The sequence below is a fragment of the Pteropus alecto genome, unplaced genomic scaffold (assembly GCF_000325575.1).
Source record: "Pteropus alecto unplaced genomic scaffold, ASM32557v1 scaffold21, whole genome shotgun sequence".
NCBI lineage: Eukaryota > Metazoa > Chordata > Mammalia > Chiroptera > Pteropodidae > Pteropus > Pteropus alecto.
The window spans coordinates 5052432-5066114 of NW_006436282.1; the positions used below are offsets into that span (position 1 = coordinate 5052432).

Sequence of the window (13683 nt, forward strand, 5' to 3'; positions counted from 1 at the left end):
ATGATAGGTTAAAAATGTACTATATCCATACAGTGGAATAGTATTTGGCCATAAAAAAGGAAGAAGCCCTGATACATGCTACAACATAGATGAACCTTGAAACATTTATGCTAAGCGAAGTCACAAAAGGCCACATATGGTTCTATTTATATGAAATGTTCAGAGTAGCAAATCTATAGAGATAGAAAGTGGTTTAGTGGTTTCTTGGAGCCAGGGAGTGGGTGGGGTGGTGGAAGGATTAGGCCATGATAGGTAGGTAAATGGTACAGGGTTTCTTTTTTTGGGCGATGTACTAAAATTGATTGTGACAATGGTTGTACAACTGTGAATATACTAAAGCCATAAAACTACCAAAAAAATCAGGGAACAGATGGCAGGGCAGCTATACTCATTCAAATTACACTCGTTTGAGCTAAACTGCTGGTGGTATATCCAGAGGCAATGGTGCAGTGAGGCTGGAACTTGAAATATGGCACTATAAATCATTAGTATAAAGGATTCATTTGATGAAAAGTGCAATACCATATTCATTTAATCCAATTTATTAAACATAGTAAGTAGTTCCAGGGAAGGTTTCAAGCAGGGGCATCTTTAACATTTAATAGCACTGAATTTTCAGAAATTAACACAATTTAGGACTAACTCCATTCAAGACAACACCGTTATTGGGACTGGCTGATGTCCCTCAATTTCACCAACATTCTCTTTACTTCCTATAATAAGATATTTTACCATAATTAGCTATGGTCATGTTCTGTAATTTGTAGAATATTTTGGGATGAAAGTCGAAATTGAAGATGTTATCAATTTAAAAGTATTTTCAGTATAATTTATGATCTAAATGGATTTATAAAACCTGACTGGCCATATAGGTCACCAGTTATTCAGCATTACTCTCTCTCCTATGCTGCCACATCAGTACCTGTCCACCCCCAATGTTATGTGGTGGTATGAAGTGCAGGTAAACAGGAATTCCATTCTAAAGATGACAGTTGAAAGGAAGAAAAAGAATCAAATGATTTCACTGCATTATTAATCTGGTATCTCTTATTTTGCATTAGTAAGTGCTCAGTTTTAAAATCTTGAGAAAGAGGTACTGTGATGGTTATGTGTTGACAGGCTAAAGAACACTCAAATAATTGGTAAAACATTATTTCTGGGTCTCCAGGATGGTATTGCTGGAAGAGATTAGCACTGGAATCAGAAGACTAAGTAAAAAAGATGGCCCTTACCAAAGTAGGTGGGCCTCATCCAACCATTTGGGAGCCCAAATAATAAAACAGCAGAGCAAGGGTGGGTTTGCTCCTTTTGAGCTGGATGTCCATCTTTTCCTGCCCTTAGACATTGCAGCTCCTGGTTCTTGGGCCTTTGTACTCTGGGATTTATACCAGTGGCCTTCAGTTCTCAGGTCTTTGACCTTGGACTGCGAGTTACATCATCAACTCCCTGATTCTCAGGCCTTTGGACTCGAACTGTATTACTCCACCAGCTTTCCTGGTTCTCCAGCTTGTAGGTGATAGATCATGGGACATTTTGGCCTCCATAACTATGTAAACCTACTCCTACAACAAACCTCCTTATATTCCGTGGGTTCTGAGTCTCTACTATAGTACTCGCAAATTATAGAAGATGAAGGATTCTGTTTGCTCTTTTAATAAATCAAAATCATTTTTTCATAGTGTGTCAAGGAAATAACATGGTGTAGTTCATGAGGTAGCAAGTAAATTCTTAACACAGTTGGCCTGGGGTTTAATTTGCTAGGTCTAAGTTCTGACCTTACAACTATGAAATTCCAAGTTTGAGCTTTAATACCTGACTAAACGAAAAAGAATGAAACGACCAATAATATGTACCATTTAAACTTTTATTAAAACAGAAAACTAAACTCAGACTATTGCTCTTGCATCTGTTCTGACCATATGCCAGAGAAGTGATTCTTTATGAGGATGCAGGTGAGAACTGTCAACATACCAATTCCATCAAAAATAGCATACTGGAATATCTAATAAAGTTAGGTAAAAGAGAACAAATTAAATAACAGAATCTCTCCCTCAAATATCAGGGGCCTTAACAGTCTTCAATGCAGTTGGTCTACAATCAGGATCAATCATTTTGTACAACTCCCCAAGGAAAAAACTGAGGGAACTCATGGATAATTTTCACAGCTTCATTGTAAAGTCCAAGATCTGAAAGACACATTTTAGCAAACATTTAATCTACAGTGGAAAGTTGTAACACCAATTATTATCTGAAAGATTTCTACCTCTTTCTCTTTCCTCTCCCTTTTAGAAGTCAACTTATTTTCACAATCCATCTTCTAAAATTGAGCCATTGATCATATTTATTTAACTGTGGCTCCAAAAAAAATAAAAGACACGGGGGTGCAGGAGACGATCCATTGTACAGGCACAGTTCCTGCCTGGTGGTGTTTCAGGTGCTATGCATTATTTGAGGCCTTTAAACCAGACATTAAAACAAAAAAGATGAACATTTTGGTTCTATTTTAAAAATTTCTCTTTCCACAAATATTAATTAATCTGAGTTTCCTACGTATATGTGCACTACTTACGAACAGGCCAAAATGTCCTCCCGTTTTCCTTTGGGATCAGAAAATTCTATAGAATTCGAAAATATAGCAGGACTGAGACTCAAGACCTAAGACATGATAAGAATAAAACTGTTTTCCTCCTAAATATATAAAACTAGAATGCTTTATTTACCAAAAGGATGGTTATCTTCTTTAAACTGGACATAAGATGCACACATAATGGTTGCCTTGGCTGTTACTTTTCCAACTATTTCCATGACTCCAGAGATTTCTTCATCAAGCTAACACAAAGAAAAAAATGTTAACTTCATACTATCACATTTTCAGTTGATAATTAACTTGAAAAATTGGTATAGTCTACTAATCTTTGATTTCATGTAATAAAGTAACTTAAAACTTTACCAATGCAGAAATTTAATTGCAACTTAAAAAAAAAAAAAAAAGTTTGAACACTTATGGTCAGCATGTTACAAGTCCTGTTATTTTTAGCATAGGTCCAAAGATAGGTTAAAGTTTAAGTTGGAAACAAAATCATTTAAAGATACTGAGGATGTCTAGAATTTCTACAAGGAGTAATCTGTTTAAAAGTACTCATTGAAAAGAACCCAGTATCTAAGGAATGTAATAAAAAATCACAGAGCCCCAAAAATCCTTTGTTAGACATGTTAAGAGACATAAATGTAAGAAGAGGACAAAAATTTAATTTTAGAACCAGGGAAGTTTTATAAGCTGGTCCTTTATACAACCACTCCAGGAATCAGAAATATCAGCAACAAACCAAAACAAGATGTAGAATTAACTATAATATACATGAATTAATACTTAAACATACAGGTTCCATCAACTCAATGGTTCCACTTTTTCCTTCTCCATCTGAAAGGATAAACATTTTTCCACTGGGATGAACCTAAAAAAGAAACAGGATTTAAAAATCTCACATAACAAAACTTAAAATCTCATTTAAGTAAAAATATGTTTGACACAAGATGGGCATACTGACTCAAAGTTAGTAGATGCATACAAAGCAGTTGTTTTTGAACAGTTTATTTGGTTCAAATTATAATCTTGTGTTACTTTATCTGGTTAAACTACGCCTAGTTTAATTTCAACTTCAGATAAACAATAGTACAAATATGTCTTGTATTTTTATTTGCTAAATCTGGCAACGCTATGCTAAGAAAAAATGAAAGGGGTCCATATTACCTAAAAGTGAGATCTACTGGCACCCATGATTTAAATAGTACATTAGCCCTCTTAGGTATGTTTTAAAAACTGGGCATGATGAAATAAAGAGAGAACGGTTCTAGTGTCAGACAGCTGCAGAGTGCAGCCAACTTTGTAACTTGCTGTGGCCTATCCACTCCTATCCAGTTTCCCTACCTGTGGAGTCGGAACAAAACACCCGTTTCACCAAGAGGATGTATGGCCAAAATGAACTACTAAGCCTTTATATAACACTGGTTTTCTCTCAGCTTCCTCGGTTCACTGATTCCGAGGCTTTGGGCCTATTTCTCACCAGTAGAATGAAGGGGCTGCAATCAAGCAGTGGGGCAAGATAAAAGATTGCTATGGAATCTGGGAGGAACAATCAAGGAATGTTTTATGGAGCGGTAACTTCAACGAGAAAACGGCAGAAGGAAACAAAATTAGACTACCAGTTAAGCACGGCTAATGTAAAATATCAGAAGGTAAGTGTGGGGGCCATGTTCATAATTTCTTTTATGCAAACACAAACAGAACGGGGGACACTAGAACTTAGAACGGAGTATTCGAAAACATTGTTATTCCGCGCCAAAATGGGGCTGTAATAGCTAAAAAGTGTGCAAAGTCCCCTTGTGCAAAATAAAGCAAGTGGGAGCGCAGTGATGCTCTCAGGCTTTCTGTCCTCCTTCAACTTTCCGTTACCCACCGTGAGGCTACCACCCAGGAGGTCACGGGGTCTGTCCCCGCAACTACAGACCGGGGAACCGGGATGGTGAGTACGCGCACCTTTTCCAGCCTCCCTACGAAGCAGACCGGCCGGTCGATGAACTGAGGTAGCATGCTGGCGTTGACGCGGGACTTGGGCATATCCATTATGTCCACCATGATTGCGAAGCAAGATTTGCAGCTGGCGGCAAACAAGCGTAAAAATGAGACCGAGCGCTCCGCGGACGTCTACGATGGATTTCCCCGGAACCAATCGGCGGAGACCAGCACGCTTTCGCTCCGCCAATCAAACGCGCTGAAATCTCGATCGAAATCTCGTTGTCTGAGAAAGAGACCGCGAAAGAAGGGATGTGTCCGGAAGTGGGGATCTGCTGCTTAGTGACGCGCGGCGTCCCGGAAGTTGCCCTGGTCTCCTGCGGAGTGGAAAGCGGAGGCGGGGCTTGGGTTGGGCGGGGCCTGAGGCCCCCTATCTAGGTCTCGGGCCTCCCCGCCGCGGTTTGACCCCGGAAGCAGGTGTGTTGGGCTCTAGTGCGGATGCGGCGGGGGACTGCGGCACCAGGCTCAGGTACCTCTTCTGGCGGGAGGCACCGCAGCCTTACTCTTTCCTCTTCTCCCCACCGACGGATGCGGGAGAGAGTGCCTGTCCCTCCGCGGCTTTCTCGGTGCTGTGCACCAGCTGTTCACATTTCTCTGCCTCCCCCTCTTCCAGATTCTCCGTGGGAAGCGCATGATTCTTGCTGAATGAAATCTAGGGATGGTGTGTTTTGACACACGCTGTCATGGAGACGGGAAGTGGGGTCGCCAGCGATCTTCACCGCCTTTGTCAGGCTCCTGGTGCTCGGTGGCAGAGGGTTTATTTACTGCTCAAGCTGCGTCACTCTCCCGGATTACCTCTGCGACCCTTTCTAGCCCTGACAATCTGGCCACACTGCGGAGATGCGGGTTTTATTACCTCCTTTGTGTTAGCAACACATTGAAGCATTTGAGATTGGGTGGCGGGAAGGACCACGGGGTTAGGATAAGGGACGAATTTAAATCGCCGTTAGATCCTGAGCAGGTGCGCTTCTCCCTGAGACACAATTTCTCCATTCGCAAAATGAGGGAGTTAGATAACTTAATGTTTTGCAAGGTCCCAAATAACTTTTGTCCATATGATTCACGGACTCCTTGTAACTCCCTAGCGATCTTTCTCCCATTGTCCTCCGCACCCAGGACTCTGGAGGGGAGATCTGGAGTTGTGGAAGATAACGTGTTTCAGGAAATTGGGGGGAGGGTTCTCATAACTGTCACTGGCTCATGTGGCTCTTGATGTTCGGGGTTTTAGCTGCCAGAATGAGTGCTCATAAAATGTATTTTCCAATTTCTGCTAGTGGTGCTGCAGAAATTGGAAAATACATTTTATTGGGATATTATTATATTAAAATAAGTTTGTCTAAAGTCACCTAGTTGTCACTGTTCAAATTCAGGTACCTCTGCCTTAAGCACGTAAGATCTTTTGAGATTTCACGTGGCAATTTAAGATGGAAATCGCATGCACCATAATTAAATGATAGTCTCCCTCAGTGTTTACTTAGCATTTAACAAATTTGTTATAATGTTGCTGTCTTAAAGGACTTCATTAACAGATGCAGGGTGCATGTTAGTTGGCGTATAAAAAAGTAGTGGATGTATTGGGGCAAGTCTGTACAGTCTATGTTATGTTTCTGGGCAAAGCCTGTACAGGATTTTGCACTTTAGTGTCGCTTTGGTAAACAAATTGATGCACATTATATAGGGTAGGGTATGTATGAATATCTTTAATAGCAGTTTTTTAGAGAGCAACCCTAAAAGTACCAGATGCTGATATCATTGTTTTATTACAGTTAAAAGACCATTTTTATGTACCAACAGATTTTTTTTTTTTTTTTAAACAGGGAGATGAGCAAGAAGATCATTTAAAACAGCTTTTTGGATATTTTTTGAGTCACCTAAATTTTATTACATAATATGTAGTGCACAGAGAAGAGTATATATAGTTTATATGTATACAGTACTCTTCACAGAGATTAAATGAACACATGAGGCCCTCTCATTCATTTTAAGGAATGGAACTTTACCTGTTAGTAGTTTGTATTTCTTTAATTAAGTGTTCCCTACCAGCCAGAAATAAACTTTTGAAATTTGTGTTAAGTATCCTAAGCTTTTCTATATAGTTTTATTACACATGTAGGCATTCCTAAATAGTATGTTGTTCAATTTTGCCAATTTGACCTTTATATAAATGGAATCATACCATATATATCTCTGACTTGTTTATTTTGTTTTCGAGATTAATCCATGTTGACGCATGTAGGTGGAGCTCTTTTTACTGTTATATCCCTGTTCTTTTTACTGTTATATCCCTGTTACTGACATTTTGATTTTTGCAGTTCTTTTGTATTGTGTACAGGGCTTCTATGATATTTTTGTACCTATTTGTTGGTGCAGATGTGCAAAGGTGTATCAGTAGAATTGCTGGAACATAGGGTGTGCATCTTCAGTTTACTAGTAAAACCAGATTTCCCCCCAAGTCCTGGTACCAATTTATTCTCTTATCAGGAGTGTAGGAGAGTTCCAGTTGATGCACGTTTTTGGCAACTTTTAATAGTTTTTTTCTCCCTAATCTGATGGGTGTGAAATAGTTTCTTGGGGTCTTAATTCGCTTTCTGTGATTACTAATAAAGTTGAACAACTTTTCAAATATTTATTGGCTATTCGTGTTTACCATTTTTTGTTTTTTTGCTGATTTTTCTTACTGATTTTTGAGAGCATTTTGTATTAGTGTGGATAGTCATGCTGCATTTCTCAGTTTGGGACCTATTTTTCTATTTTTTCTTCTCATCTTTCCTTTTTTTCTTTCATTGGGAAGAGCTACTTTTAATATAGTTCAAATATTTTCTCCTTAAGTTTAATATATTTGAAAAGTCAATTTAAAAAATATTTAAGAATTTTTTATCAAACTCTTAAAGATACTCTATATTAAAATTTTTTAAAATAGTTTTGTTTATCATATTTAAAAATATTCCATCATTTAGAATTGAGTTTTTATGTATGTTGTCAGATAGGTATCCAATTTCTTTGTTTTGTTTTTATTGCAATGGTCCTAGCCTCATTAATTGATTATTTCATCATTTGCCACTGACTTTAAGTTAATGTATATGTGTGAGTCTGTTCTTAGACTCTCAGTTCTGTTCCATTAGTCCATTTTTCTGTCTCTGCTCTAGCACCCACTTCATTGAATACTGTGGCCTTATAACTTTTGGTATCTGGGGGCAAGTCCTTATACTTCACTGTGTTCTTCGGTAATGTCATAGTTATTCCTGGCTCTTTACTTCTCCATATAAAATTTAGCTTGTCAAGTTCCACGAAAAACTGTGTTGGGATTTGATCACTATTGCTCGGGTAACATCTCAACCACTCGTACTATTCTTGAGCTATTCTGGTCCTCTTAAAATCTTTCCAAACGATTCATAATTTTCTACATTAAAGTTTTGACTTTTAGATTAGATTTATTCCTAGGTGCCTTGTTTTTGTTGCTAATTATAAATGGTATTTTTTTTAAATTAAAGATTTTTAACTGATTGTTGCTGGTATATGGACATGCATTTGACTTTTTTTCTGGCTGTCCTGGTAAACTCTCATTTCTTGTAATTTTCTATAAGATTAATTTGGGTTTTCTATTCGTATGTGAATAATTATAGTTTTGTTTTTTAACAGTGTTCACATATTTTATTTTTCTTGCCTTTGCCCATATTAGAGCTTCCAGTACCATTTTGAATAGAAATGGTGTTTCGGTTAAGATGGGGTTTGACTACATAAGTAAAAATGTCGTAAATACACACAGACTTCGTTTCACATTTCAAAGAAATCCAGAGATGGGCAACTCAGCATGCAACTGTGTGGTAGAGTCCCTGAGAAATCAGGGACCCAGATTCATTCTGTCTTGCTCCTCCTCTTCCTCTATGTTCAGTATCTTGTTTCATCCTTAAGGTCACCTCACAGGCCAGAATAGGTGCTGGAGCATCAGCCATTTAGTCCCCATTTCAGAAAGCAGAGAAGTGGGCAGGCAAAAAAGTGTGCCTTCATGGGACTCAGCTCCCTTTAAGGAGCCTTCCTGGAAGTCCTTCACAACTTGCAGTTCTACTTGTTAGGTGAAGGACTGTCCCTTCTATTCCCAGTTTGAGAAGAGTTTTAATTGAGTGGTTATGGAATTTAATCAAATGGGTTTTTTTCTTAATTGAGATGATTGAAATTAATATATTTTCCAATATAGAGCCACACTTGCATTCTTGGAAGAAACACAACTTAGTTGTGATACATTATCTTTTATTATATATTCCCAGATCTGATTTGCTGTTTTGTTTAGGATTTTGCATCCATGTTCATGAATGAGATTGGCGTGCGGTTTTTCTTTTTTGTATAGTATTTGTCAGATTCTGGTATTATCAGGGTTATACTAGTCTCACGAAATGAGTTGTGGAGTGGTTCCTCTGTTCTCTAGGATTCTGTGTAAAATTGAAATGATCTGTTTGTTGATTGTTTGGTAGATATCACCTGTAAAACATTCTGGGTCTGGTTTACGGGCATACCATGTTTTATTGCACTTGGCTTTATAGCACTTCGTAGGTGTTGTGTTTTTTACAAACTGAGGGCAAGACCTTCCACCAGCAAAGAGATTATTACTTGCTTTCTTGTGATACTTGCTTTATTCCAGTGGTCTGGAATTGCACTTTCAATATCTCCAAAATATGTCTATAGTTACCTGTATCTGCTTTAGGCATATCCCACAGTTTTCATAAGTAGATAGTCATCATCATTACATTCTAAATATTTTCTCATTTCCAACATATTTATTCTTGGAATCATGGGTTGTTTTTGTTTCCAAGTGTATAGTTTTGCTTATTAAAGTTATTTTGTTTTGTGGTTGATTTTTAACATAATTGCATTATCAGATGGTATGGCCTGATACTACTTCTTTGAAATTATATGAGACTTGCTTTAAGGCTTATCAAGTACAAGTTTTTTGGGCAATTTTTGTAAATGTTTCATGTATGCTTGGGAAAAAAATTTTATTTTCCAGTTGTTGGATCAAGCTCATTAAGTGCAGTGTTTAGCACTTCTTTTGACTTTACTTATTATTTATTTTTACATCTCAACCATTTTTTTTTCTGGTAATATTTCCTTTCTTTTTGAGATACCTTCTGTAGAAGTTCTTATAGTGAGAATCTTTGGTAGTAAACTCTATCAGTTTGTGTTTTTCTGAATATGTTTATTTCAGCCTTGTTCTCAAAAGGTAGCTTTTATATCTTTATGTGGTATAGAATTCTAAATGGATAGTTAATTTCTCCCAAAACTACTTTGATATTATTTTATTCTTATAATATTTACTTTTCTTTTAAATTGTGGTTCGTCGTAATTTTTCATGTCTCTATATCTGCTTGATCCTCAGTGTTCTGTAATTCTACTGGATTTCTCTTACTTAGTTTGCTGGTGAATATGTTGTACATTGTGAATCTGATAATTCTTATCTTTATCAGTACTAAGACATTTTCAACCATTATCCATTCAAATATTGCCTCTGATAAGAGAAAAATTCTTAGATGTCCTAAATTAAATCATAGCAGGCTGCAGGGTGCTGGGAAGAGAGGAGAAAGATTAACTAGTTAACAGCCTTGGGCCAAAACCACCAAAAGACTGCTCATGTTCCTGACTGTGTGTTGAAACGCTGGATCAACTTCCAGGCACCTGTTTCAGTTCTTATCTAGAAGGAATAGCCAACCACTAAGCACCTGAGAATACTGCTTATGCAGGAACTTTCCAGATTGTTGCACACAACCAATCCAGAAGCATCATATACTTCTTCCTTATGGACTATTCATCTCTCCCAGAACTTTCCCTCCCTCACCTTTTCCACACCCCTTTTATCACCACTATGCATTATTTCAAAACAACTTAACATCTTTCTTTCCCAAACCCATTGTATGAAAGAGCCCCTGCAACCCAGGATGGTGGGCATGTTTGTTTTCTCCACCTAGCCCGGCTGCTGGTGGTTTAGACTGCATGCCCCAGGACCTGGTTCTCTTCCAACTAGCATATGGCTCAATAAACCCTATCTTTCAGAAAAGCTTTTGGCTTTGAAGGTTGTTTATTTTTTCTAAACACCTCCTATTCTCTAATGCCTTCTGGAATTTCAACGAGAAGTAAGAAGGGCCTTGTGCTCTTGATTTTTGTTTTATAATTCAGTGTTTTTGATTCTTTGTACTGAATTCTAGATAATTTATGTCATCCAGTTTACTAATTCTTTATGCAGTTGTGACTCATTTGCTCTGTCTAATTTCAATACTATTTTTAGTTTGTTTCTAGAAGTTCTGTTTGGTTCTTTTTTACAAATCAATAGTTATTATAGATGTATTTTTTGTCATAGTTTCAGATCTCCCTTTATTTTGTCATATGTTATAGAATATAAAGTAAGTCTGTTTATTTTCTAGTTTTGATATCCCCAGTCTTTATGCGTCTGATCTGTATTGTTTTTTGATTTTGCTGACTATTCCTTATTATAGCTTGTTTCTTCATTTGTATAGTAAGCTTTGATTTTGAATTCATGTTTCTTGGAATTTTTTTTGTTGATTTCTCTGACGTTTAGTCTGAGAGTATGTTTTTCTAGAGAAAATTTGTGTTTTCTTCTAACCAAGATGTTAGAGCTCCAGACTTTGTCCTTATTCTCTGTGGGATATGGATCATCAAAACACAGGCTTTTAGCCATTAGAAATCAGCAGTGGCCACAGGGAAAATGTTAGCTCTAGTACTTGCATATATCCTTGTGGATTTGAAGGTTTTTAACCTTTCTGGCTTCTATAGAATTCTTGTCTTCTCTTGTTGGCTTATCCATGCATAAAAAAAGACATTTATATTTAAAATAGTAGCACAGATGCTCCTTTAGAGAAGCAGTGTGGGGATTTTGTTAGTTGTTGAAGATAACGAGGTCTGGCAAAGATGTATGGTAGGGTAGTGGCAAGAATTAAGGGTAAAGCTAAGTAAAGACCAGAACTTGGAATATCTTCCTCATGCCTTACCAAAGAGTGCAGCTTAATAGTGATGCTGGAGGAGAGCATTAGATAGGGAGGGAAATAATCAGTTTGACATTTTAGGTTAAGCATCTGGGTTCTGGATGAAGCATGACTTGGAATATCCTCATCAAAGTGCTTTTGGTACAAGTTACATGACCACTTCAAACCAGCTTAAACCTTATTTTGATTGTGGTAAAATATACAGAACATAAAATTTCTCTTTTTAACCATTTTTAAATGTACAGCTCAGTGGCGTTAGGTACACTCATATGTTATGCCACTATCATTATTATTCATCTCCAGAACTTTGTCACCATGTCATACTGAACCTCTGTATCCATTAAACAGTCTATGAATTTGACTACTTTATGTACCTCATAAGTAGAATTATACACTATTTCTCGCTTTGTGTCTGGCTTATTTCACTTAGTATTATGTCTTAAAGGTTTTTTCCATGTTGTAGCATGCATCAGAATTTCATTCCTTTTTAACATGACATAATACTCCATTGTATGTATTATATCACATTTTATGTATCCATTCTTCGATTGATGTACATTTGGGTTGTTTCTACCTTCCAGCTTAAATTTCTAAGTCATAAGGAAACTGATTAGTACCATTTTGGGTAAGCTTGAATGCACAGGAAAGCCTTCAGAATCCAAAGCTGTATTCTGTCTTTTTTAAAGACCATTTTCTCTCCAGCCAAGCACCTGTTACTTCATTGTTTACTCATACCTATATGGCTGTCCCAGGTTTTGTGACCAGCTCTTGGGAGAATCTAATTTGCCAGCTCTAGTCACTTGACCATATGTCTTCCAAACAGCTATGGTGTGGAAGGGGACTTGGGGAGGATTGGGAACAAACATGGCTTCTAGGAGTCCACTGTGTTGCAAAGATACCCTAAGGCGGTTGCAGTAATCCATCCTGGAGATTCTGATAAGATGAACTCAAGTACTAGTGGCAGTATGAATGGAGAAAAACCAAAAGTTTCATGAGATATCATGAGTTGTAGGACTTGACTTAGTGGTTGGTGGATTGGAAGTGAAAGGGAGAGAATCAAGGTATCACTTTTGATTGTCTCTAGTGGCTGTTTGTACCATCATGCTTTTTTTCTGAGCTGGAGTATAGAGTAGGGACACGTGTACGGACCGGGAAGATGACTTGGGCTTGGACATTGAGGCAGTGTGGCACAGAGTGAAGAACATAGACTTTGGAATAGACAGCCTGGATTAAATCCTAATGCTTTCACTTAAGTGACTTTTGGATAAATTATCTTTTCACAGTTGCAATTTATGCATCAACATGGGAGATAATAAAGCTTCATATGGTTGTTGTAAGCATTAAGACTGTGTAAAGCTCTGAGCACAGCGCCTTGTTACATTGTGCACTTAAGTAATAAATTGTAACTTATAACTGCTATTAGCATGACCACATTGTTCTTAAGTATCTGTTGGATGTCTTAGTGATGATGAATAGTGAGGTAGTGAAGGGGGAAGAAAACCCCAGGGTGCTTCCCTAGAAGGAAGGAAGTGTGTAGGCTTGTCTGAGAGTGGAGATCCTCAATCCACCTGGGTTTTCCAGCTCTGCTCAGAAGCCTGCATGTAAGAGATTGTGTTTTCTTATAATCATTCGAGTATTATCAAGATGTTTTCTCTACAATTTTTCGTGCAAACTTATCACCAGAGAGATATTCTTCCTGTTTGTCTTTGGGTCCATATTTTCCTTTCTTTATGTTGGTCTTAGTCTGGTGATCTCTTATTAAAGGAGAGACTGGGCAGGTGAGATTACCTTACCCACTTCTTGTTTCCATGTCTAGTCCTGGAAGACGTGGACGCACATGTTCTTGAGCTTGTTCAATTTCCACTGGCGAACCAGAACTCCTATGTGTGGGTCTGCTGGCCTGAGACTGAGTGGCTCAGACTATTGAGGTCTCCGGATGAGTTAGAGATGAGGAGCTGTTTGTAGTTCTTCAAACATGAAGACCTCCTTATTGTGCTCTGTTCCTGGAATTTTTTTCTGTCTAGGACCCTGTTTAACAAAGTCTTTGTTGGCCAGTTACAAACCATTCACATTAGTCCTCCCTGTTGCTTGCCCAGGCCAAAAGCTATAGTTTCTGAATAG

General features: G+C 37.8%; 2 protein-coding genes across 6 annotated transcripts in view; one reads left to right on the forward strand and one right to left on the reverse strand.

Annotated features, from left to right (window-relative positions):
• Nucleotides 1-1843: 1843 nt before the first annotated feature.
• RPA3 (replication protein A3) lies at nt 1844-4795 on the reverse strand. Of its 2 annotated transcripts, XM_015589448.2 has the most exons (5): nt 4538-4795; nt 3381-3455; nt 2721-2829; nt 2570-2615; nt 1844-2186 (listed from the first exon to the last, which is right to left on the reverse strand). In XM_015589448.2, the coding sequence occupies exons 1-5, from the start codon at nt 4634-4636 to the stop codon at nt 2168-2170; spliced, it is 348 nt and encodes a 115-aa protein (XP_015444934.1). In that variant the 5' UTR covers nt 4637-4795; the 3' UTR covers nt 1844-2167. The 2 variants fall into 2 exon arrangements, with proteins under 2 accessions (XP_015444934.1, XP_006912001.1); XM_006911939.3 differs by lacking the exon at nt 2570-2615 and having other exon boundaries at nt 4538-4791.
• Nucleotides 3546-13683, forward strand: part of UMAD1 (UBAP1-MVB12-associated (UMA) domain containing 1) — a 184040-nt gene continuing 173902 nt past the window's right edge. The window contains exon 1 of one of the 4 annotated variants that reach the window (XM_015589446.2): nt 3546-4236. In XM_015589446.2, coding sequence (XP_015444932.1) covers nt 4117-4236 — 120 coding nt within the window. In that variant the 5' untranslated portion in view covers nt 3546-4116. Of the gene's footprint in view, nt 4237-4873; nt 5043-13683 lie in introns of those variants that run through there. The other 3 variants (XM_025046803.1, XM_025046804.1, XM_015589447.2) reach the window with 3 other exon arrangements.

Coding starts and splice junctions, on each gene's coding strand:
- RPA3 (XM_006911939.3), bottom strand. CDS start 4,636: ATGGTGGACATAATGGATATGCCCAAGTCCCGCGTCAACGCCAGCATG. Junction 2,830..3,380: donor CCATTGAGTTGATGGAACCT/GTATGTTTAAGT, acceptor TCTTTGTGTTAG/CTTGATGAAGAAATCTCTGG. Junction 2,187..2,720: donor AGAAGATAACCATCCTTTTG/GTAAATAAAGCA, acceptor TGTGTCTTTCAG/ATCTTGGACTTTACAATGAA.